This window comes from Phyllobates terribilis, unplaced genomic scaffold (genome assembly GCF_046119375.1).
Source record: "Phyllobates terribilis strain yellow unplaced genomic scaffold, ASM4611937v1 Scaffold_1__5_contigs__length_1240528914, whole genome shotgun sequence".
NCBI lineage: Eukaryota > Metazoa > Chordata > Amphibia > Anura > Dendrobatidae > Phyllobates > Phyllobates terribilis.
The window spans coordinates 1,093,352,233-1,093,376,979 of NW_027362761.1; the positions used below are offsets into that span (position 1 = coordinate 1,093,352,233).

Genomic DNA, 24,747 nt, shown 5'->3' on the forward strand with positions numbered 1-24,747 from the left:
TTAAAATTAATTGTTTTTAATGAAAGAAGAAAAAGCATTTGTGATCAGTGTAGATTTTCCTTCTAATAGTGGCGGTTCTCGCAGACCAGCAGAGACATGTAGAAGAAATCATATTATCTGCTGCATGGAGGAAATGTCACTTCTGTTTCATATTATAAATAAAGCAGATGCCAAGGAGAGGATCCCTGTGTCCCTTCAAGAGTCCACACTTTTATATATTACCATATTGCAATACTATAAAGCCATGTCAAGTAATACGTGAGGCTGCACTACGACAGTCAGCTTGAGGTTGCAGAAAGTTCTGTATATTTGTCCATATTATGAAATAAACAGTGACCTAGACATAAATCTGTAGCCCCAACTCAATATGATAAAGTATGCACTCTCCTGAGTTGTTCAGATGGAGATGGGTGCTTGTACCAATGGAGCCGACCACTTAGTTCTAATCAGTATACAATACAATATATCAGATGCCGCACCAATCTTGTGTTCAACACAGTACCTGGTCTGCTTTCTTTTGGGAAAATCACAGCCCGGACCCAGGAACTTATATCACATTCTATGTCCAAAACGTCATTTCTTTATGCCTGATAAAGGATTAATACCCCAAATATTGCCATTCTCTGTAATATCTAATGTAGTGTGAATATTGGACATGAGAAACTATAAATAAATCATAATCGGAGCATTGTGGTTTTCTCTTCTCCCTTATGACCTCTGTATAAATCGGGAGCTGTTCTTTGGAACCAAGCAGAGATATAATCGAACATTTTGCTTTAGTGCAGTAATAAAGTAATTCATGAGTAATAAGTTTTCTAGATTTCAGTGTTCATCCTGGAACTGATAGTGTTGATGGCTTGCTTGGAGATGCTTACAGATAGGGCAAGATTGTACATTAGGCACAGTAAGTCTGTACCTACTTCCCCCTGAGGAAGCGAACTCGAAACGATCTTTGAGGTGGTCCCAGTCTATACCCCTGTGTCCTTCTAATATGCAGTCTGGTCTCAGCTGTTTAGCTTGTTGCTGCACTTTATGAGTCTGATGCTTGGATCTTTTATTTTGATTCTTTTTCTGCAATTGGAATATAGAAGTAAACTAGTCTAATGCAGGACATAATTGCGATACTTAGGCACTTTACGTCGGTCAGTAGTCTGGGCATATTAGGTAGACTCAGGTAGGTTAGGAGACTGAAATAGTATTTTGAGATGTCTTCTGGTGGATTGTTGTGCGTTTTATATTATTTCAGCTCTACTTCCAGGATATCATGCTGTACAGCCAGATTTGTGAGACATTGCCCAATTTTAATCTTGTAAGTGATTTTAATTTGTGTTTGATTGTATTTTGCAAATATAGTGGTATGGACTTTGTTGCTTATCAGTTTTTACTGTATAGATGGTAGAGACGGGAAGGCAAATTTTCCATTTTGACTTGTACTGTATATTAAAGTTTATTTCATCTATTAACAAAGATAATGTAGTGTCTATTTTGCCCCATATAGCAGCATTATATGTGTATAGAGATGAATGATTCGGTAAACAGAAGAAAAACTTGCCCAGATTTTTGGTATTTATCTATGAGTTTCAGCTCCATAGTCAGGTGTTCTGTCACGCATGTGGATCGTGAACCCAATGTGCCACAGTCCGGGCTTTGCCCTTGGAGGGGCATGGCTAAGTGGCCACCTGGTTTTCACTAGAGTTCCTGATGGTGGAGTCAGGCTTGAGCAGCAGGTGGCTGCCAGGTACCACTCCAAGGGGAGTCCCCGATACTGCAGCAGCTGACTCCAAGGGTCAGGATTGCAGACACAGACTCTGAGTCCAAGGCAGGACTGGATACTGATGCAGATTTAGACAGTGCGGATCCTGGAGCACTTGACAGGGCGGACACTGGTACTGGTTTAGACTCGGCGGATCCTGGGACACTTGACAGGACAGACACTGGTACTGGTTTAGACAGGGTGGATCCTGGGACACTTGACAGGACAGACACTGGTGCATGTTCAGGTACCGCCAGTGCGGCTTCAGGTTCAGGTACTGCCGGAGCAGTTTCAGGTTCAAGTACCGCTGGGGCGATTTCAGGTTCAAGTACTGCCAGAGCGGCTTCAGGTTCAGATACCACCGGAGCGATATCAGGTTTAGGTAACACAGATAACAGGAACAGGATCAGACTATGCAAGTAAAGCAACAGGTTCAGGTTCTAACAGGATAGGATCAGGAACAGGTTCAGAAATAAGTTCAGGGACCTGACAACTAACTAGCAGGGACAAACTCAAACTAACTCTAAAGAGGGTGTTGTACAGGCACTTCCCTGCTGGGGAGTGTGCCTTAAATACTAGATGCCTCCCAGTTATTGGCTGGGGGTATTTCCAAAGTGTGTGCGCTGCCCCTTTAAGAATCTGGGAGCACACATGTACACTACATATGCTGCCGGGATACCTTACCTGTGCGTTGTGCGCAGGCACAGGGGACCAAAAAGCCGTGCAGGGAATGGAGACACTGCAGAGCGACCGGGGCAGTGAGTATGTCGGCGACCCTGCCGGGAGGAGGGAGAGGGAACATGCAGTAGCGCAAGTTGTGCCAGTTAAAAAGAATATAAGCAAAGTAACACAGGGCAAGTGAGGACCTTGTATTCCTGCTCTAATATTGCAGTCAGAGCAATGGTAGAGAGCTTCTGCTGCAGCTAGTATCCTAACAGTCAGACACAGATTGACAAAAGGATGGGGGTTTGCATTTCTTGTATATTTTCCACATTTGATATTTCTTACATACACGCGTACAGTGATCAAATAATCTAGAATACCAAGCACATTGTATTGGGTCATTTGTTTTACTGTACTTGCTTCCCTTGCTGGATGGCGTGGCCCAGTTTTTTTGTAATAATTTAGGTTCCTATCAAATTACAATCTTCCTGATATTCTAGATTATTTCACAGTTCTGTGCCAAATACAATATGTGAACTATTAGAAGTTCTGGATAATTGGTTACTGGATTAAAGGGATTATGATTTATATACTATGTTGTTCCTATGTTTTAGTGTTTCAATATGTATGTTCTAATTATTGGTATTCATTTGGGTGTCACTAGACATGTTTACGTTGTCGTTTTGTGTTTTCATAGTCTTTTCTAATTTACCATAATACTGGGTGTAGACTGGTTCTCCTTCCTGAAATATATAAATTTGTATAAGCACGGAAAAAAGCTTAATCTGGTTAGATCTATACGAAAATTGGAATCCTGCTATCCTGTGTAATGCTGAAATGTGAGGTGATTCATTTCCTGCCTGCAACATGTTCTTGAGATTTTTGACGTTTTCTTTGTAGCTTTTTTTCCTGTAATTATTCTTTTAGATAAATTATGGAAATCTACATTTTATAAAGGCGTAATGTTATTCAGTTAGTAGTATTTTTCACACGCTCTAAGGTTTACTGCATCTATAAATTAGAATTGTACCACAAGTAAAATATTAAAGGGTTACTTGGACAACCCCTCCTTAAATAAAACTGTCCCGTGTAAAATAAAAGCTTCATGTACTCATCTCCTGGGCTAGCGCTGTTCCCACTGTGACTGTCGGCTGCTCCTGTGATATTGTTGTGTCATGCCCATCCACGGCCTCTGGTCCAGTAGATGAGCATATGATATTTTAGATGGGACAGTGTCATTTCAGAAAGGGATTGTCCAACAAGTGGACAACCCTTTTAAATATGTGCTCAAATAATTTTTAATTGTGTCCTCTAGTCCTTTTGTCTGGCCGATCAGTGTGCTTCAAATAAAGTATGGAAAAGAGTGCAAACCCACACTCTATCCACAGATGGGATCCTGAAAGCACATTATTTACATAGATGCCATTAGCCTATGGATGACAGTTTATGTACAAGTCTGCCATTACAGTACATGAGTGAAAGATGATGGATAAAAAAGGCATCACTTACACACAGGCTCCCTTCATACTCTATAAGTCTAAGATCCCACTATTAGGCATTAGTGATGAGCGAGCATACTCGTTACTAGAGATTTACGAGCATGCTCTGGTGTTTTCCGAACATCTTCCCCGTGCTCGAATGTTATGTTTAAGTCATTCCATGTGCATGATTTGCGACTGTTTGACAGCTTTAATACATGTGAGGAATGCTTGTTTGTTAGGCATTCCTCACATGTATTAAAGCTGTCAAACGGTCGCAAATCATGCACATGGAGTGACTTAAACATAATATTCGAGCACGCCGCAAATACTCGGCGAACACCCGCGTAGGCCCGCCCAAAGGGTTTACGGAACATGCTCACTCATCACTATTAGGCATCCAACTTGGCCTCATTTAGTTTATACTGCATGTCTGGAGTAGATAATCTTTTGAAATTTGCCAGGTTCACCAATTTTTTTTTAAAATTCGATATGCAGCAAATCGATTGTCTGCGAATTGCAGTACTGCAAAGCCTCCAATTTCCTGAGGTCCCCTAGAGTTGTATTGAACATCTTTATTGCAAATATAGCCTTAGTAATGTCAAACTGACTTCAAAATATATGGTTTTGGTAAATGGATGGCCACTTCTGAAAACTGGAAGCTCATGAATTTTAGTTTGATGAAAATGGTTGATGTTTGTCCTTTGGGCCCAATCCTATGCAGGGTTCGACTAGGGGATTTCACCCCAGATGGTGCCCCTAAAAAATTATTTTAAGAAAAAAGAGAAGGAAGCTGAGAAGTAAATTAGAGTCATGGAAGACAAAGAATTTTGTTTTCAATATATTTTTTTTACATTTGAAACACTGTTTGTTCTCCCTTTCCCTGACAAAAATCCATAATCAAGAATGCTACATTGGTCAGTAGGATGATGCGGCATCAATCCACAGTATTGTTGTGGGCTATACAGTTGCTAAAATGAACTAGTAGAACAGGTATGCCAAAAATGAAACGTGTGTATATCTATATATTTTTTATTTTAAACATTGTTCTCTCCTCCACTAACAAAAAGCCAGAGCCAAGATTGTTATATTGCAAAGCAGGTACTCCCAGCAGCACGCAGTCTTGTCATGGGGTGTACAGTTGTTAAATTTAATTAGTAACGTAGATATACAAAAAGTAAAATGTGTGCTTTTTTTAAAAAAAAAAATTAAACATAGTCCCCTTTCCCCCAAAACAAAAGGACATGACATGAAACGTTAGGTAGGTACACGTCCCAAAAGCCAGCATCTGCCACAAGCCTCTATATTTGGGTGGATTGTGTAAGTGTAATATTGTACTATTAAAACTAGTGTGCAAAATTGCATTAAAATTTTTCAAATATTGGGAATTTTCTTTTGTGTTTAAAAATAGCGCTCTGTAAAGATAAATTGAAAAATATGTGAGTTATAGCTTGTCTGTCTCATAAGCCAAGAAGCATACTTTCTTGGATAGACAAGCCCTGGTTTAAGTATTTTCTTCAGTAAGGAAATTAGGACTGAGGGAACTTAAACTGCCCTCATTTTTAGTGTGTTAAGAATGGAAGAAATGCTGTTGTTAAGGTGCTTGCTATACAGCAGCATATCATGGATCAACTAATACACAGTCACACAGACTCTGCAGGTCCTGCACCTCCCTATTTTACTTGACCCTATATATTATTCACAGATTGAGACTAACATTCCCATTTTCCTTGTTCTATCCATATCTCTATTAATGAGTTGTGTGCCCTGACATTCAATCCCTAGACTGTAAAACTGTAAAATGGCCACTGCTTTCCCTGCCTCATGTTTTATAGTGACTGTGATAGTCTGCTCTGATGGCTGACCATGTGACATAATGGCTGCAAAACATTATGTGGATGCTGAGAAAGAAAATGGGAAGGTGTAGTCCGGAATCCACGAGAAGGATTGTAATAAAACATTTCTTGGAAATAACTTGAAAAAGGGGGATAAAGGAACGCAAAGCCATTTAAGGCATAGGGGACATCGGGTCTATGCATTTCAAGCTTTCTTAATCATGAAATAAACTGCGGTACTTTCCATAGAACATTGGTGAGCTGATGAAAACTTTTTATTTTTTCTCTATCCCGTGTGGATGTGACTAATGTCATGTCAGCCCAGTCTCCGGCTGATGCAATGTTGGCAATGTGTGAAATGGCACCAAGCATATTTTTTTGTGTTTCACAGTAATAAAATCACTAATTATTTTAATTCAGCGAGACTCCAAATTTCATGAAATTTTAATCGATGCTAATTCACAACGAATTGATTTGATCATCTCTAGTCAGTTTTTTCTGACATATGCTTTAACACTTGCCTGCTGATTTCTGTAGGTACTGTTTCAGATTAAGCTGACATGTGTGTCTACATGAGAAATAAAACCATTTCTAGCCTTTATATGACTTATATCCTGTATTTTTTACACAAAAAAAAGAAGCAGCATCATGCTAGATATTATGCAGCAGTACTGAGCTGTGTAGCTGTGAAGGCAACACTAAAGTGAAAGACTTTTGCTAGAAGTTACAACACAATCTGACTAGTCTGTCACTGTGCTGACAGCTCCTACCCCGACCCTCTCCATAGAGTTTAGTATGCTGTGTAACCTGATACCTCACTGTGCTGATAATCCGTCCTGCTTTCACCAAGACAGACTTGATCTGTTTAGAAACAAATTTGTCTGATAAGATATAATACAAAGGTACTTATACTATTGTTCTATTCAATTATGCAGAGTTTGTTGAAACAACATTGACTATTTACGCGAAAGTCATGGACAGCATTGGATGATTTTGCGTCTTTTGCTGCTCATGTATGTGAACAATAATGCTGGTCAAGACAATTATAACTTTATGTATTTAGGTCTTGTTAATGGGGAATATTTTGCTACAGAAAGAAAAAAATATCCATAAGAGAATATATTGTTTTTACTTTGTCAGCATTTTTTTAAGAGTTGGTTGGTTCACGTAAAAGTTTTCTGCCTAAATAATTTTCAAAGAAAATAGAAGTCTGAGATAGGTGACTGTGATTTGAGCACTGCCAAGCCTCATTGCTCCTTTTCTGCCCTGGGCTGACGGCCATTTTGGCTTAAAGCTGAAAAGCTGACTGGTTGCTGACCCTTTTTGTTGTAGGGCAACCAGCTGCATTATAGTAAAAGGAAGGGAAAGGTCACAGTTGCCCATGTACCCTAGCACTGAAGAATCTCAAGGCCACCCAGTTATGAAACAGTATACTATTTTTAATTCTCAGCTCTGTGACATAACTTTCTTTTAGCATCATCACTGTTTTTTTACCTATATTTTGTTATAGCTCTGTTATTTTTTATTATTTGTGACATTATTATTATAATAGTGACATCACTATTATTTCTGCAGTGTGACATCACTTTGCACATTTCCATACTGTAACATTAGTGTGTGCATTACCTCATTACTATAGCTCCACAGTGTTTAATATCCATGTAATGCAACCTCAATATATGCAGAATTCCCATGTTCAGTGTTTAATAACCTTTCGGAATATTTTGCGATATCTATACCCATGTACTGTAATATCATTGTCTTCTTTGTGTTCTAGGAGCATCAATCGATATCTATTATTCTTGGACAAATTTGTGTTTTCCATGAAAACTGATTCTTTTATTTATCAAATGAGTTGCAAAATGAATAGAAAATATAGTCCAGACATTGACAAGGTTAGAAATAATGATTTATTTGAAAGAATCATTTTCTCCTTCAAACTTTGCTTTCGTCAAAGAATGCTCCCTTTGCAGCAATTCCAGCATTGCTGATCTTTGGCATTCTAGCTGTTAATTTGCTGAGATAATCCTGAGAAATTTCACCCCATGCTTCCTGAAGCCCCTCTCACAAGTTGGATTGGCTTGATGGGCACTTTTTGCGTACCATACGGTCAAGCTGCTCCCACAACAGCTCAGTGGGGTTGAGATCTGGTGACTGCGCTGGCCACTCCATTACAGATAGAATACCAGCTGCCTCCTTCTTCCCTAAATAGTTCATGCATAATTTTGAGGTGTGCTTTGGGTCATTGTCCTGTTGTAGGATGAAATTGGCTCCAATCAAGCACTGTCCACAGGGTATGGCATGGCGTTGCAAAATGGAGTGATAGCCTTCCTTATTCAAAATCCCATTTACCTTGTACAAATCTCCCACTTTACCAGCACCAAAGAAACTCCAGACCATCACATTACCTCCACTATGCTTGACAGATGGCGTCAGGCACTCTTCCAGCATCTTTTCAGTTGTTCTGCGTCTCACAAATGTTCTTCTGTGTGATCCAAACACCTCAAGCTTTGATTCGTCTGTCCATAAAACTTTTTTCCAAACTTCCTCTCTCCAATGTCTGTGTTCTTTTGCCCATATTAATCTTTTCCTTTTATTAACCAGTCTCAGATATGGCTTTTTCTTTGCCACTTTGCCCTGAAGGCCAGCATCCCGGAGTCGCCTCTTCACTGTAGACATTGACACTGGCATTTTGCATGTACTATTTAATGAAGGTGCCCAGTTGAGGAGCTGTGAGGCGTCGATTTCTCAAACTAGAGACTCTAATGTACTTGTCTTGTTGCTCAGTTGTGCAGCAGGGCCTCACACTTCTTTCTACTCTGGTTAGAGCCTGTTTGTGCTCTCCTCTGAAGGGAGTAGTACACACCATTGAAGGAAATCTTCAGTTTCTTGGCAATTTCTCACATGGAATAGCCTTCATTTCTAAGAACAAGAATAGATTGTCTATTTTCACATGAAAGTTCTCTTTTTCTGGCCATTTTGAGAGTTTCATAGAGCAAACAAATGTAATGCTCCAGATTCTCAACTAGCTCAAAGGAAGGTCAATTTTATAGCTTCTATCAGCCAAAGCGTTTTCAGCTGGGCTAACATACTTGTGCAAAGGTTTTCTAGGGTTTTCTAAACATCCATTAGCCTTCTTACACAGTTAGCAAACACAATGTACCATTAAAACACTGGAGTGGTGGTTGTTGGAAATGGGCCTCTATACACCTATGTAGATATTGCAATAAAAACAAGACGTTTGCAGCTAGAATAGTCATTTACCACATTAACAATGTATAGAGTGTATTTCTGATTCATTTAATGTTAGCTTAATTGAAAAAAAATGGGCTTTTCTTTCAAAAATAATGAGATTTCTAAACGACCCCAAACTTTTGAATGGTAGTGTGTGTGTATATATATATATATGTGTGTGTGTGTGTATGTATATATATATGCATATACAGTGGGTAAAATAAGTATTTGATATACTGCCGATTTTGCAAGTTTTCTCACCTACAAAGAATGGAGAGGTCTGTAATTTTTATCGTAGGTACACTTCAACTGTGAGAGACAGAATCTAAAAATAAAATCCAGAAAATCACATTGTGTGATTTTTGCATTATTAATTTCCATTTTATTGCATGAAATAAGTATTTAAATTGAGTCTTTCCAAGAATCCCCCATCAATTACATTCAGAGTAGACCCGCAATCAACAAACACCCGAAATTCCATTAATTTTTCCTGAGCAATCGTGGAAGCAGCTAAAAATACACCCTTGGAATTTAAACAGGCAATACGGGCATGACTGACCATTTTTTTTTCTTTCTTCATACGAAGCTCACAGCCTTTAATCAAATGACCAGATTTTCCGCAATAGAAACACAAGCCTTCAAAAAATCTACGGTCTTTTTCTTGAGAGCGAGGTGCCACCGATCCAATCTCCATCGGTTCACCACTGTTAGTACACACATTCTCATAACCAGAAACTGACATAGCAGAGGATTTGCTCTCATTAACCCTTGCACGCAGTCTCCTATCCACCCGTATAGCTAATTGCATAGCCTGTTGCAAATCTTCAGGTGTAGGATAAGCAATTAGCAGGTCTTTAACCCTTTCATTGAGCCCAGCAAGAAATAGACTTCTCAGAGCAGAATCGTTCCACCCTGTTTGAGTAGACCAACGACGGAAATGAGTACAATATTTTTCCACATTACCTGATCCCTGTTTCAAACGTCTCAACTCAGTCTCAGCTGATGCGACACGGTCAGGATCATCATATAATAGTCCCAAAGCAGAAAAAAAACTATCCACTGATCTGAAGCATGTATCACTAGGTTGCAAAGAAAAGGCCCACTCCTGAGGCTCTTTGCGCAAAAGTGACATTATGAACCCTATGCGCTGGGATTCATCCCCAGAGGACTTGGGTCTCAAACGAAAATACAATAAGCAAGCATTTTTAAATGAAAAAAATTCTCGGTGTTCACCAAAAAATAAATCCGGCAAACATACCTTAGGCTCCAAGAAATGTGCTCCAGGACAGTTACTCACGTGCTGACGGAGCTCGGCCACCTCCAGAGAGAGTCCCTGCAGGCGATGAGCCAAATCCTGAACCGACACCATGATGGAACAGAAAAATCTTTCCTTAGAGAATTTGCAGGCTGGACTTACTGTTATGTTCTGCTACCAGAGCTAAGGAAAGAGAGGAGATCTGTCCCTACGATAGAACTCAGCTGAATCCCTACGATGTAACAGGGAACCTGATCCTGCGATCAGACCTGCTAAAGTCCTAAGCTAGTCTGTACGGAGACCTATAGATGTGGGGAAGGAATCCCTACAAGTACTAAGGACTGGGAGGAAAATGGGACACCTCCTAACAGAAATAGTAGCAGACAGACGAACAAACAAAATATATAGAACATACAGGTCCGTAGACCAAGCAAACTAACAGAGTTAGATACAGAGCACAGGCTAGCTAGAAAGTAGTTATACAATGAAGTCCAGCAAAGCCAGAAGGGCGGAGCAGGATTAAATAGGCCAACAAGGTCATGTGACCAGCAAAGGAAAAACCTAAGAGCAAGGTTCTAACATATATGTGCCTGCTGAATGAACTGTTTATTTGCTGTGATACCACATTGCCTGTGTGAACCTGCTGCTGAGTGTGAATCCCTACAATGTATTGTATATTGTACAAGATATATATATTGTAAACCACTGGGTGTTTTTTTCAGGAGTTTTAACATATGAGATGCAGGGGTCGCAGCTGCATCTGAGAACTCTGATACTGGAGGTGGCCCAAGTGTTCTTGTTAGACGTAGGAAGTTACCAGTACTATAAATTGTATGTAAAACTAGGTTTCTCTGTTGCTAACAGGATCTTCAAGTTACAGTACACTTCTGACACTCAGAAAAGTTAAAGCAGCTTGCTATACCTAAATTAGCATGTGTTCTTAAGAAAAAAAAAAAACTTTAGGGAGAAACCTTTTTAAAGAGAACCTGAGTAGTAGTAGTAGTAGCAGCAGCAGCAGCAGCAGCAGTAGTTAGGCACTTGTCTCCTAATAAAAATTATACATTTTTTGCATGGATCCGATGTGACAGTCATGAGAGATCAAGCATAAAAGCAATATACAAATCCGGTTAAAACCGGTTAAAAGTGCATTTGGACTGCTTCTTCCAACCACATTGACCGCCCCCAGATCATTTCAAACCTGATTTGCATATGACTTTTGCACTAGACTTCTCATCACTGGCACATTGGATCTCTACAGGAAAGGTATAATTTTTATTAGGAGACAAGTGCCTACACAGCCATACTATTAATTCCATATGTAAACTTATGATGACAGGTTCCCTTTAAATACACATGTAAACAAAGCATCTCAATTCACAAATGGAGGTACATTTATCCTTAAATGAGATTAAATTTCTCATAGTTCTAAATATTGTCATAAAAGGACAATTGCCCTTGCTTATGCCCAATAGTATTTTCTTAGATTGTTTGATAATATCCTCTTTTCTATTATATGAAATAAAATAATTAGCCCAGACGGTGTTTTATTTCATGTATTTCTTACAGTAGTATGTTGTAGAATGGGTTTAACTTGTATTGGTGCAGGAAAACCAATAACAATAATCTGTCACCAGGTTTTTGCTACCCCATCTGACAGCAGTGTAATGTAGGGGCAGAAATCCTGATTCCAGTGATGTATCACTAAGGCTATGTGCACACTGTACGTTTTTGCGGCATTTTTTCCGTGCGGAACTGCACCAAAAGCGCTTTGTAATCCGTCTGCCAGCTAATGCACATGTGCTGTGCACATGATGCGGAATTTTCCTTTCAGGATTGTCATTGCCTTTAAATCCGCAGCATGTCCATTCTTTGTAGCTTTTCTGCAGCGTTTCCTGGCCATTGACGTTAATTGAAACGCAGCAAGCCCGCAGGTATAAATATATTTGCGGATTTGCTGCGGTTGTATGCTGCTTATTTGACTAGTCAATGGGTCAGATACGCTGCAAAAACGCACAAGAATGGTACCCAGGCCGGCTGGGGATGACTACATCTCCCATCATCTGACAGCTGTCGCTGTTATCAGTAGGAGTGGTGGCTGAGGGAAGAAGTAGTCTCCTCACCCGAGACGGCGTCTGTGCATGCTGCAGCCGGGACTGAGTTCACCGGAGATCATCAGCTAGAGATCAGCTGAGAGCTCCGGGACCTCACTTTATGGCGCCATTGCTGCGTGGGAATTTTTTCACAAATTTTCCCACCAGCACTGATGCAGTATATGAGGTTATCAGAGCTGATCAGCTGATCTTCAACTGTTTAACTCATCTTGCAGCGCAGCAATGTACACTGACTGGAGTGATTACACTCTTGTCAGTGTATAGTGCTGTCTTCTACAGCAATCACATAAGTGATTGATGTGGCTGCTGTAGAAGTGACCTGGATCGCTGTGGGATACTCGGATTATGTTATGACGGCAGACAGGTGAGGGATATGGTTGTTTTTTATTTTTGTTATTTTTACAGAAGACGAGGGATTCGGAGAACAATAAAAAAAAAAAAAAAAAAAAAAAGAACTGGCCATGTCTTGATTGAAAAAGCTTTGAAAACCTTTACTACGCGGTTAGTAATGGGGGACGTCAAGACGCCCTCCATTACTGACCTGGGTTTCATGTCAGCCGCCAATAAAAGGCTGATATGAACCCCAACCCTATTACCCCACTCGCCATCGCTACACGGCAGTGGGAAGATCAGAGGCTAAGCGCCAGATTTGGAGCATTTTATGAATGCACCAGTTCTGGGGCAGCTGAGAGCTGATATTATTGGCCGTGGAGGGGGCTAGAATCCATGGCCCCTTCCCTGGCTATTAATATCAGCCTGCAGCTGTCTGTTTAGCCTTTTCTAGTTAGATTTTATAGGGGGACCCTACATCAATTTTTTTCTTGGGTCCCCCTGTAATCTAGCCAGTAAAGGCTAAGCAAACAGCTGTGGGCTGTTATTAATAGCCAGGAAACATTTTTGGCTAATGGCCCCTTTCCCGGCTACTAATATCAGCTTCATTGGTCGGCTTTCCCTCTGCTGGTTATAAAAATGACGCCAATTTTTTTAATATTAGGCTATGTGCCCACGATTCGGATGTAGCAGCACTTTGGACACAGCATATTTTGCTGTGTCCAAAACGCTGCATTCGATTGAACACAGGTAAATCCGCATGTGTTCATTGAATCATGCTGATTTACCGCATTCAATACATTCTAGTGGTCAAGTTTCTTTTGTGGAGACTAGTGACTCCGCAAGAGAATTTGACATGCTGCGGTCCTGAAAGACGCACCTCATGTCTGTGTCCATGGGTGATCCGCAGCCTCAGATGCATGCATAATGGACATAGTATTTCTAGAAATGCCATCCACTATGCTGTAACATCTGGACGCTGCGGGTTCAACGCTGCATAAATACGCAGCTTCAAACGTGCAGCGGCTCCTGATAGTGGCCACGTACCCAAACTCACCCGCAGCAAGTCAATTTCTGTAGCGGACAGATTTTGAAGTGTTATTATATTCGGTGGATACACATTTATTGTCAGCAAAGGCGCGGCATTAGAACACAGCATTTTGGACGCAGCAAAAATACGCTGCGTTCAAAGCGCTGCTGGTTGCTGATCGGGTGGAGGGAGGGCGTAGCGGCTAACAAAACAGCTGTGAGATGTTATTAATAGCCAGGGAACATGTTTGCCTAATGGCACTTTCCTAGGCTAAAAATAGAAGCTCTCAGCTGCCCCAGAAATGACATGAATGGAAATGCTAATGAGATTGTGTTTATGGGATTACCTGACACCTAGCCCTTTTCTTTGGTGATGACAAGGTGTCAATCAGACCCTTTCATTACTACACCTAAGTAAATTAAAGTAAAGAGTTAAATGAACACACACAGAGTAAACACTTTATTTGAAATACAACAGACATTATTTAATCATTTAAATTAACCAATATACTCACCCCAGGTCTGACGGTAATCCAAGGGTTAAAGCAATGTCCCACGTTTCTTTTTTCAAATATCTTATTTAGCTCCAAAAAGCATTCCTTGATGTACAAAAACGCATGAAAAAAACGCATCAAAAATGCCCTTTTTTTCCTGCAACGCTTTTCCTGCCAAGAGATGCAGAAACGCTGCAGAAATTTCTGCAATCAAATCCTGAACTTGCACACATAGCCTTACTTGACTGGGTGCTGCAGTTTTTATTAAAAACTGCTTTATCTGCTGCAGTTCTCTGAATGCTGAGCTCTGTATAACCCCACCCACACCACTGATTGGCAGCGTTCTGTTTACACTGTGCATAGGCAGAAAGCTGCCAATCAGTGGTGGGGGCATGGTTAGTCTATCTGGCAGCAGATTTACTAGTTGCATCTAGAAAAGTGGGATGATTTTTTTCTCACTCGTCATTCATGTGCAAACCTTATATAATCCGGTAGGCAGCTATTAATAATTTACAGGACCGTTTACAGTTTCCTTTGTTACAGAATTGCAATGTATGCATAAAAATCGGATGCTGTACTGTGGCCTCCATATGCCATCCAATTTTTTTCTCACACACATAGATTTGAATAGGAGAGTCTCATCCTACTTACGGGAGAAACTAGTGCACACTGCAATTTTTTTCACATGCAGATTCAGTCAGTGAAAAAATCATTTGTCTATACTGCCCCATTGAATAACATTGGTCCGGCGCGATCCGTTTTTCTAACGGATAGTACTCGGACTGAAAATATAGTCTTGTGCATGAGCACTTAGGCCACATTCACACGTTCAGCATTTGGCCAGTAATTTATATCAGTATTTGTAAGCCAAAACCAGGAGTGGATGAAAAATACAGAAGTGGTGACGTGTTTCTATCATACTTTTCCTCTCATTGTTCCACTCCTGGTTTTGGCTTACACATAATGATGTAAAATACTGACCATGGGTACGTGGCCTTAGGCTACGGTCACACTATCAATATTTGGTCAGTATTTGACCAAAAAGTCAAATGGCGCTCCTTCCCTTCTGAGCCCTGCTGTGATCCCAAACAGTGGTTTCCCCCCATATATGGGGTATCAGCTTACTCAGGAGAAATTGCATAACAAAAGGTATAGTGCAATTTCTCCTGTTACCCTAATGAAAATGCAAAATTTGGAGGTGAAAAACATTTTTGTGGGAAAAATGTGAAAATTTTATTTTTATGACTCAATGTTATAAACTTCTCTGAAGAACCTGGGGTTTCAAGGTGCTCACCACACATCTAGATAAGTTCCCTGAGGGATTTAGTTTCCAAAATGGTGTCACTTGGGGGGGTTTCCACTGTTTGGCACATCAGGGGCTCCCCAAACGCGACATGGCGTCAAGCAAATTTTACATTCAAAAAGTCAAATGGTCCTCCTTCCCTTCCGAGCCATGCCATGTGCCCAAACAGTGGTTTTCCCCCACATATGGGGTATCGGCGTACTCAGGAGAAATTGCACATCAAATTTTGGGGTCCATTTTTGACTTTTACCCTTGCGAAAGTAAAAAAAATTGGGTCTAAAGTAAAATTTTGTGAAAAAAAAGTTAAATGTTCATTGTTTTCTTCCACTTTCCAAAAAATCCTGTGAATCACCTGAAGGGTTAATAAACTTATTGAAAGTGTTTTTGAGCACCTTGAGGGGTGCAGTTTTTGGAATGGTGTCAGTTTTGGGTATTTTCTGTCATACAGGCCAATCAAAGTCACTTCAAATGTGATGTGATCTCTAAAAAAATGTTTTTGTAAATTTTGTTGGAAAAATGAGAAATTGTTGGTCAACTTCTAACCCTTATAACTTCCTAACAAAAAAAAATTTTGGTTCCAAAATTGTGCTGATGTATAGTAGACATGTGGGAAATGTTATTTATTAACTATTTTGTGTGCCATATTTCTCTGATTTAAGGGCATTAAATATCAAAGTTTGAAAATTGCAAAATTTTCAAAATTTTCGCCAATTTCCGATTTTTTTCACAAATAAACACAAGAGATATCAAATAAATTTTACCGCTATCATGAAGTACAACATGTCACGAAAAAACATTCTCAGAATCAGTGGGATCCGTTGAAGCGTTCCAGAGGTATTGCCTTATAAAGTGACAGTCGTCAGAATTGTAAAAATTGGCCTGGTCATTAACGTGCAAACCACCTTTGGGGGTAAAGTAGTTAACTGTATATAAAAAACGCATAAAATGGCAAATCTGGAATTGAATAAAGCAAAGCGAACAAAAAAAACATTTGTTTTCTTTGTGCATTAAGGGGAATGTTTCTGGTTATAAAAAAGAAAGGTATGTGAACAAAGAAATATTTGACTAAATGAAAGGCTGACCATGCAGAACATGGATCGCTTGAGAGATGCGTTAGTGTTAGGACCCCTCTAAAATTCATATGCCAAATAAGGCACTGGTTGCTAAAAAATGTAATTGGTAAGCAAAAAATAATAATAATTATTTTTGTAGGTATTTTTTGCATTGATTTTTAGGCCAGATTATTAGATAAATCCATGCAAATATTCTTATCTTTTTAGCACTGCTTTATATCAGACTGGTTGAGTGGAATGATTCCCTGCAGACCTTTAATATTCTTATCCTCATGATGCTATTGTTGGTTTGCCTTTTGGTTTACATTTGATTTTTGTTTTCCGGATTTTGTGCCCTTTCACTCCTATTTATTTGTTATATATTAGACACTTACCGTACTTGTTTTTAATTTTTCCCATCATCCCTCTTTTCAGATTGCTAACTTTAACCTATATCCTGATCCATTGCTGACGCCCCTGTGACCCATGTCTGAAGTCCTCCAAGGTTAGAATCCCTTCAGAGTTCTCTGTTTGGTGTTTCACGCTATGTTTTTTGGTTTCCATATGTTTACTCATTATTTGTGTTTTTATTTCATTCCACTTATTTCATGTCAGCATTTTGTGTACTTTTGACTAATTAGAAAATTCCTTACTCATATTTTTATCATATTGAAGCGTGAACATCTTCACTAAACATTATTACTCATCAATACTGCACTTCTTTTATCCAGTGTTCCCAGTCTGATCCTTAAAGCAGATCTGTCACCACATTTCACAATACCATCTGCATAGATTATTCACTAAATCTGTTAGACCTAATTAGATTGATGCACTTACTTTGAAAATACATGTCAGAATTGCTGTATAATCCTTTTTTGAAAGTTTGACTACAATCTCTGCCCACCTAGACTGATTGTCCGCTCCTCAGTGTCCCTCCCTCCCGGTCGTTGCTGAAATCTCACACTGCTCAGAACAGGCTGCAGCTGTCAGTCAGCCTGGGGTGGTAGAGACTGAATAAATTGGACTCTCACTCTTTACCTGGATGCATAAAATGCTCATTTTTAATATCAGAATTGTACATTTTCAATGGATTTTAATATCAGAATTGCACATTTTCAATGGATTTTCAAAGTAAGAACACCAGCTTCATCTGGTCATCTGGTCTAAGAGAGTTCTTTATTAGTGTATGCAGTTTGTATTGTGAAATCTAGTGATAGATCCTTTTTAAGTAACCCTAAAGTCATGTAGTGAGAACTTCCATAAGTTCCTATTAGAAGGTCATGAGTTAGTATAAGGTGGGGTCCCCTGGTCAGGAACGAATCTCTCCTTATTGAGGACATAATACTTCTCAATGTCATTTGCATCAGCTCATGTGAACAGGCCCATAAATAAACACCAATCACCTTGTATAGTCAGTGCTCATTATTGAAGCAAAAGCAGGATGTCTAGATGCGCCTTTGGCCTCATTCAGACGTCTGATTTTCTTATATGAGTACTATCCATTTTTTCACAAATAACACTTGTACCTGTAATAGTCTATGGGGCCATTCACATGTCCGATTTTTTTCTTCAGATCAACTGGTCCACCGAAAATATTGGAGACCTGTCCAATTTTGACCCGAGGGTCAGATCAAAATTAGCAATGCAAGTCAGTGGGTCAGTGAGAAAATCGAACTGCACTCAGATGACATCCGGGTGCAGGATGATTTTCCCAGACTGTCAGAATGGAGAAGGTGAATACTTTTTTTTTTTTTATTTCTCCACATGCATTAAAATTGGATGGCAGTCGCACCACACTGATCAAACTCTGATTAGAGTTTGATCTGAATAATTGGTCTGATTTTCTCGTACACGAAAAAATCAGACGTTTGAATGAGGTCTTATGAGGTCACCATTATGATGCCATATGCATTAAATCTAAGCAGAAAAATGTTGAAAATGCTGATAAGTTGGCTATACCCATATATTTTTGTACCTTCTGGGGGGACAGGTTAAGGTTTAAAAAATTAAAATAATTAAATAAAATAACAATTTAAAATATGTTTATTACAGTGGCTTGCGAAAGTATTCACCTCCTTGACTTTTTACCTATTTTGTTACATTACAATCTGTGTTTAAATATTGTTGTAATCCGATTCATGTGTGATGCATCAGCACTAAATAGTCTAAGTTGGGAAAGTGAAGTGAAAAAATATAGGCATAAATTAAATTTTATGGGATCAAATAACTAAAAATTGGCATTTGCATATGTATTCTCCCCATTTGCTATGAAGCCCTTATAAATTTCTGGGGCAAGCAATTACTTGTCACATGCTTATTGAAAGTCCATCTGTGTGCAATCTATGCGTCACATGTCTGTCAGTATATACACTTTACCTTTTCTGAAAGGCCACAGAGGCTGCAAGACTATTAAGCAAGAGGCATCACTAACCAAACAACACCATGAAGACCAAGGAGATCTCCAAACAAGTCAGGGACAAAGTTGTTGAGAAGTACAAGTCAGGGTTGGGTTATAAAAAATATTGCAATCTCTGATGATCCCCCGGAGCACCATCAAATCTATTACCATCAGATGGAAAGAACATGGTACCACAACAAACCTGCCAAGAGAGGGCCACCCACCAAAACTCTCAGCCTGGGCAAGCGGGGCATTAATCAGAGAGGCAGCACAGAGACCAAAGGTAACCCTGAAGGAGCTACAGAGTTCCTAAGCAGAGACTGGAGTATCTGTCCATACAACCACAATAAGCTGTATACTTCATATAGGTGGCCTTTATGGAAGAGTGAATAAAAATTGTAAGGCTCATTTTAAGTTTGCCAAAACACATGTGGGAGACTCCCTAAATGTATGGAGGAAGGTGCTGTGGTCAAATGAGAACAAAATTAATTTTTTTGACCACCAAGGTGAACGCTATGTCTGGCGCCAAACCAACACAGGTGATCACCCCAAAAACACTATCCCCACAATGAAACATGGTGGTGGCGGCATCATGCTGTGGGGGTGTTTTGGCAGCAGGGACAGAGAAAATGGTCTGAGTTGAGGGGAAGATGCATGGTGTGAAATACAGGGATATTCTTGAGCAAAACCTGTTTCAGTCTGTCAGTGATTTGAGACTGGGACGGAGGTTCATCTTCCAACAAGACAATGACCCAAAGCATACTGCTAAAGCAACACTCGAGTGGTTTAAGGGGAAACGTGTAACTGTTTTGGAGTGGCCTAATCAAAGCCCAGACCTTAATCCAAGTGAGAATCTGTGGTCAGACTTAAAAATTGCTGTTCACAAGACGAAATCATCTAACTTGAAGGAGCTGGAGCAGTTTTGCCTTGAGGAATGGGCAAAAATCCCAGTGGCAAGATGTGGAGAGTTCATAGAAACTTATCCAAAGCAATTTGCAACTGTAATTGCCGCTAAAGGAGGCTCTACAAAGTACTGACTTTAGGGGAGTGAATACTTATGCACACTGAAGTTTTCAGTTATTTTATCGTATTTGTTGTTTGCTTCACAATAAAAAGAAAACCACATGTTCACAGATGTAGGCATGTTTTTTACATGAACTGATGCAAACCCTCAAAAAAAAAAAAAACAAGTGAAATTCCAGGTTGTGAGGTAGCAAAACACAAAAAAATGCCAAGGGGGTTGAATATTTTTTCAAGCAACTGTATATACAAAGTTATACACTATATTAATCATTTCAGACAGTGCAGCAATAAATATGTCTAGAAATCTCATAAGTTGGGTCAGGAGTTATCAATCAACAAAAGCCAAGTGCCTCAAACTCCGTTTAGTGTGACGGAAAGGGAACAGTATTTTAGTTTGTAACATTTTTAGAAGCTACAGGGAAAATTAATGAAAACTGGCGCTTTGTTTGCCATTCTTGATCCAGGATTTGCTTTTAGCTGCCCAGGCTCCACTGTCAGAAATGTACTATAGTCACTGACTGGAGTAAATTTCTGCTATAATTTAAAGAGAACCTGACAGCTGATACATGCTGCCCCATCCACGCTCAGCATGTATCAGGCACTGGCTGTATGATCTCAGCCAGGTATCTTTGATTCTGAAACGCTGCGGTATTTCAGAGAAAAACATTCATTATAAGCCGCCAGGGACCGAGCTGCGCTGGAGACTAGACGGACAGGTGGATCCCCGACGGCTTCTCCTTGCTTGCTGCCCTGGATTGACAAATCTCTGACTATACGCGCATGTAGGCTGAGTTCATACAGCCGGTGCCTGTTACTTGTTGTACGTGGATCGGGCAGCATGCATCAGCTGTCAGGTTCTCTTTAAGCCACTTTTGTTAAAGTGAACTTGTCAGGTCATGCTAGGTCATGTCCCCTTCTGCTCAGCTACATCCACTTTTCAAAAGGTTGGTAGAACTAGAATATAAACTTGTACAGCAGTTTTTGAAAGGTCGAAAAGGACTTTGATCTAGTTCAGGGTGTCTCAACCATTAGTGGTGTAAGGTTATGGAAAAAATTAAAAATACGGGTCAATTTATGTTTTTTTAGTTTTTTTTTTGTTTCTTGAACTTTGGATAGCATTAAATAAATACAAAACAGGGAATCATGTTGCTAAATTAGAGATTTCTGGAGCCAGAAAAGCACTGTGTAGCTTACAATGACTTTTGAGAATACTGACCTGCCAAGTTGAGCCTCACCAATAACTAGGGGGCACCTCACTGGTGGGGCCAGCCTTGCAGTTTGAGAAGCACTGCTATAATCTATTGTTCTGGTGAAATCATTAACACTTTAAAATATTTATATTATTTTTATTGTTTTATATAAATATTGATACTCCATGTAAGAGCACATATACATTGCAATGTTGACCTTGGCCAACCAGAGGAAACTATTCTGAGGGTCTACCATCAATCTATGCAGAGCATGTCCACTTTTAATGACATTGTGAGCTAAGTAATTATTGTGCACAGAGTTCAGAATGTGGACCCCTCGGAGGATTTTCTGGTTCTCCGATGAGCTAGTGCAACAAAAATGTATGAGTGCCAAGTTCTTTTGCAATTACTACGGCACCCTACTTGGGCGCCACATCTTACAACCAGGAGTGCCGTATACACTATCTAAACAAAAATGTATGAGTGCCAAGTTCTTCTATTGCAATTACTACGGGTTGGAACCATATTGGGGCACCACATCTTACAACCAGGAGTGCCGTATTCACTATCTAAACAAAAATGTATGAGCCATATATTTAATGTCAAGGACATATATACGTAGATAAAACAGCCTTTCCTAAAGGACTGAATTAAATTCTGTAAAGAGCCATGATATCACCATATACTTAAACCCCTAATGCCATTTTTTTAAATTTAAATACGTTTTCCCGGGACAAGGCTCTGATTGATATTTATATGTGGTTTCTTCTACACCGCTGTCACATTTGTTATCTGTAGCACTCAGTATTCTAATGTTTTTAATTAAAGGGGGAGTTCTGTGACCAAGGTTGCAGGTAAAGCAGTAATCGCTCAAAGCGCTGGTGTCATTCTGAGAAATTCTTCTTTACTTGTTCAGCAAATACCGAGACAATGCAAAAATATTCATCCAGAGTGTACAACACTTTTGGGGATCATCACCCCTTTCTCAAGTAACATGAAAGAGGGAGGTGATGGTTAAGCCTGCCCAAGAACCCAGAAATTCTACAGTGACATTAAGCAGAGCAAATAAAAAATAAATATTACTCCCTCCTTCACCTTGTACCCTTTGGATATCACTTATAGATTGTAAGCTTGGATAGAGAGGACTCTAGTGCCTAATGGACACTATTTTAGCCTATATGCTATTAAACTTCTGGTTGTACATTATTAGATAATTATTCTAAACCTATATATGTATGGTGAGCATAGAGTAATGGGCCAATAAGCACATACATATAAAAAAAACCTAGAAAGAACAAGTAAAAGGCACTGTAGCACCCTGAGGATTCGGCTGCTACAGGGGTATTGCACCTCAACCCAGAGGTGTGGTATTCCACTCCCGGGTAAGGATGGAGTGTGGAACTGAGCTCAGTTAGCTGCATGCACTACACACATCCCATTTCCGAGGAACAGACCGATGGTACTCCCACTAGAGAAATGTGCAGGTACGACAGTGTCTGTTCCTGGCTGGAGTGGGAGGGGGGTGGAACATCCCAGTAGTGTAGGGGCAGATAGGGGGAGCAGCCTGGGTAAAGTTAGGAGCTCATTGGGTGCTGGTCACCTGAGCTCACACATAGAGGGAGTATATAAGGTGGGCACCATCTTAGATCAGGGTCAGTCTGTCAGTCTTTTGTCAGAGCAGAGCAGAGGAAGAGAGCAGAGGAGAAGAGCAGCTCCAAGGCCAAGAGAGAGAGAGAGAGGAGAAAGAAAGACCCAGAGGGGGAGAAAGAAGGAACTCCAAGAGCCCAAATTAGACCAGAGGGTGAAGAGTTGGCAACAGGGTACCGGATCCCAAGCTGGCAGAGGCTACAGCACACCTTAGCCAGGAACCGGAGGTCGTGGGCAGGATCTGCCACGATCACCCACTAAATCCACCCGGAAGGCAGACCAGGAATAGGGTCAGGGAACCCAGAGACAAGGGTTTACCACCAAGAGGCCCGAGGGAGCCGGACATAGGTGGATCCCTGGTGGGGAAGGCCAGAGAAGAGGACAGGACAGAAAGGGAGCTCAGGACCACGCTCCAGAATCACCTGGGGGTTGGCCGAGTCCAGGACCTGGTGGACGCAGCACGGCTCGGGTGGTCACTTAAGGCCGGAGTGACCAGAACAACTGCAGTAAGTAAACAAACCCTGAACTGCACAGCCCGACTCTGAGTCTCATTTCCATCCCCGCTGCACCACCACAACCCCCATCCTCTGCAACTGACCCCCTGAGGCTATACCCCTCCCGTTGGGGGTTATACTACCTAAGCTGCACACACATCACCAGCCTCAGTGGACCCTGCTGCAGCGGCGGCCGTATTGACCGCAATTCAACGGGTGGCGTAGTCGACACAAAAGAACATCTAGTAACATCATAAGGACTGCCACACACTGAGCTTGACACCCTGGGCACGGACCGGGTCACAGCCACTCGGAGACTACAACCCCCATCTGATCCGGCTCCGGGTATCCCCAAACAACACTGGCCCAGGGGGCGCGTCAGCACAATAACATAAGAATAAAAATATAATTTTATTAAATATTTAGTAAAAAATGCATAAAAAGTAAGACTCAATACTATCAAGACTGATGGGGAAAAACCTAAATAATGCATACGATGATGCAAAACATGGTACCAAAAATATGTTTATACATCATTTAATGATATATTCTGAAATAACTTTTGGTATCTGTATGCAATATTGTGATCATATATATTTTTTTGTGCCATGTTTCGTATCATCTTATGCATTATTCAGTTTTTTTCCATCAGTCTTGATACTCTTGTGTCTTACTTTTTAATCAATATTTAATAAAATTATATTTTTATTCTCATGGTATTGTGCCTTGCACTTCTAGATTTTTTTTTATAGAACTGCAAAACTTCAGGGCATGGCAAAAAAATCACTTCTAATATCAGTGCATGACCTAAATCTATAATATTAGTGCACGATCCTCTTGCAGGTGGCAACAGATATAGGACAGTGATTCCCAGCACCAGTCTTACGTTCCCCAATAGATTGTGTGCGGAGGCGTTCTGTACTACTGCACAGTCCTGGTGTCACTGTAGGAATAATTGCCACGGGGGTTATCTCTGTGATATTCTGAGGACCGTGTCATGCTCATCAGTGTAATTACACCAGCGTGCGTGTATTTGGGAAAGCCTTCAGTAGCAGCTGCTTTTATATTTAATAATAGGGTTATTGCCTTGTCACAGTCCACCTTCCGGTAGGGTAGGGAAACTCAACTACTATGTAGGCCCGTAGGAATTATCCAGGTTACTTCAATCTATCAAAGTAATGGGATCTATAGAAGACACGTCACTGAGTAGGTCCTGGTCTTAATAAATACTGGTTAAATGGAGAAATCACTAGGGCTCAACCGTAGTCTTATGCAGGCTAAGGGTTTATGCACCAGACAAATATGGCGCCTACATAGTAGAGCACAGAGGCAATAGTTCTGATTAGTATGGACCATTATAGCCATTGTGTACTGTACGTGTTCTGTTGGATTCCACACATATGGACATACTGTGTCCTCAAAGCAACACTTCTAGAAGAAAATACCTACTCTCTAAAA

At 40.3% G+C, this 24,747-nt stretch overlaps 1 protein-coding gene across 6 annotated transcripts in view; it reads left to right on the forward strand.

The window, feature by feature from the left end:
* APBB2 (amyloid beta precursor protein binding family B member 2) overlaps positions 1-24,747 on the forward strand; it is a 422,077-nt gene that overhangs the window by 120,940 nt on the left and 276,390 nt on the right. The window contains exon 4 of one of the 6 annotated variants that reach the window (XM_073645694.1): positions 16,973-17,042. The exons of the other annotated variants lie outside the window; for them this stretch is intronic. Within the exon in view, the coding sequence (XP_073501795.1) occupies positions 17,024-17,042 (19 nt within the window). The 5' untranslated portion in view covers positions 16,973-17,023. The remainder of the gene's footprint in view (positions 1-16,972; positions 17,043-24,747) is intronic. 6 annotated transcript variants of the gene reach the window in all.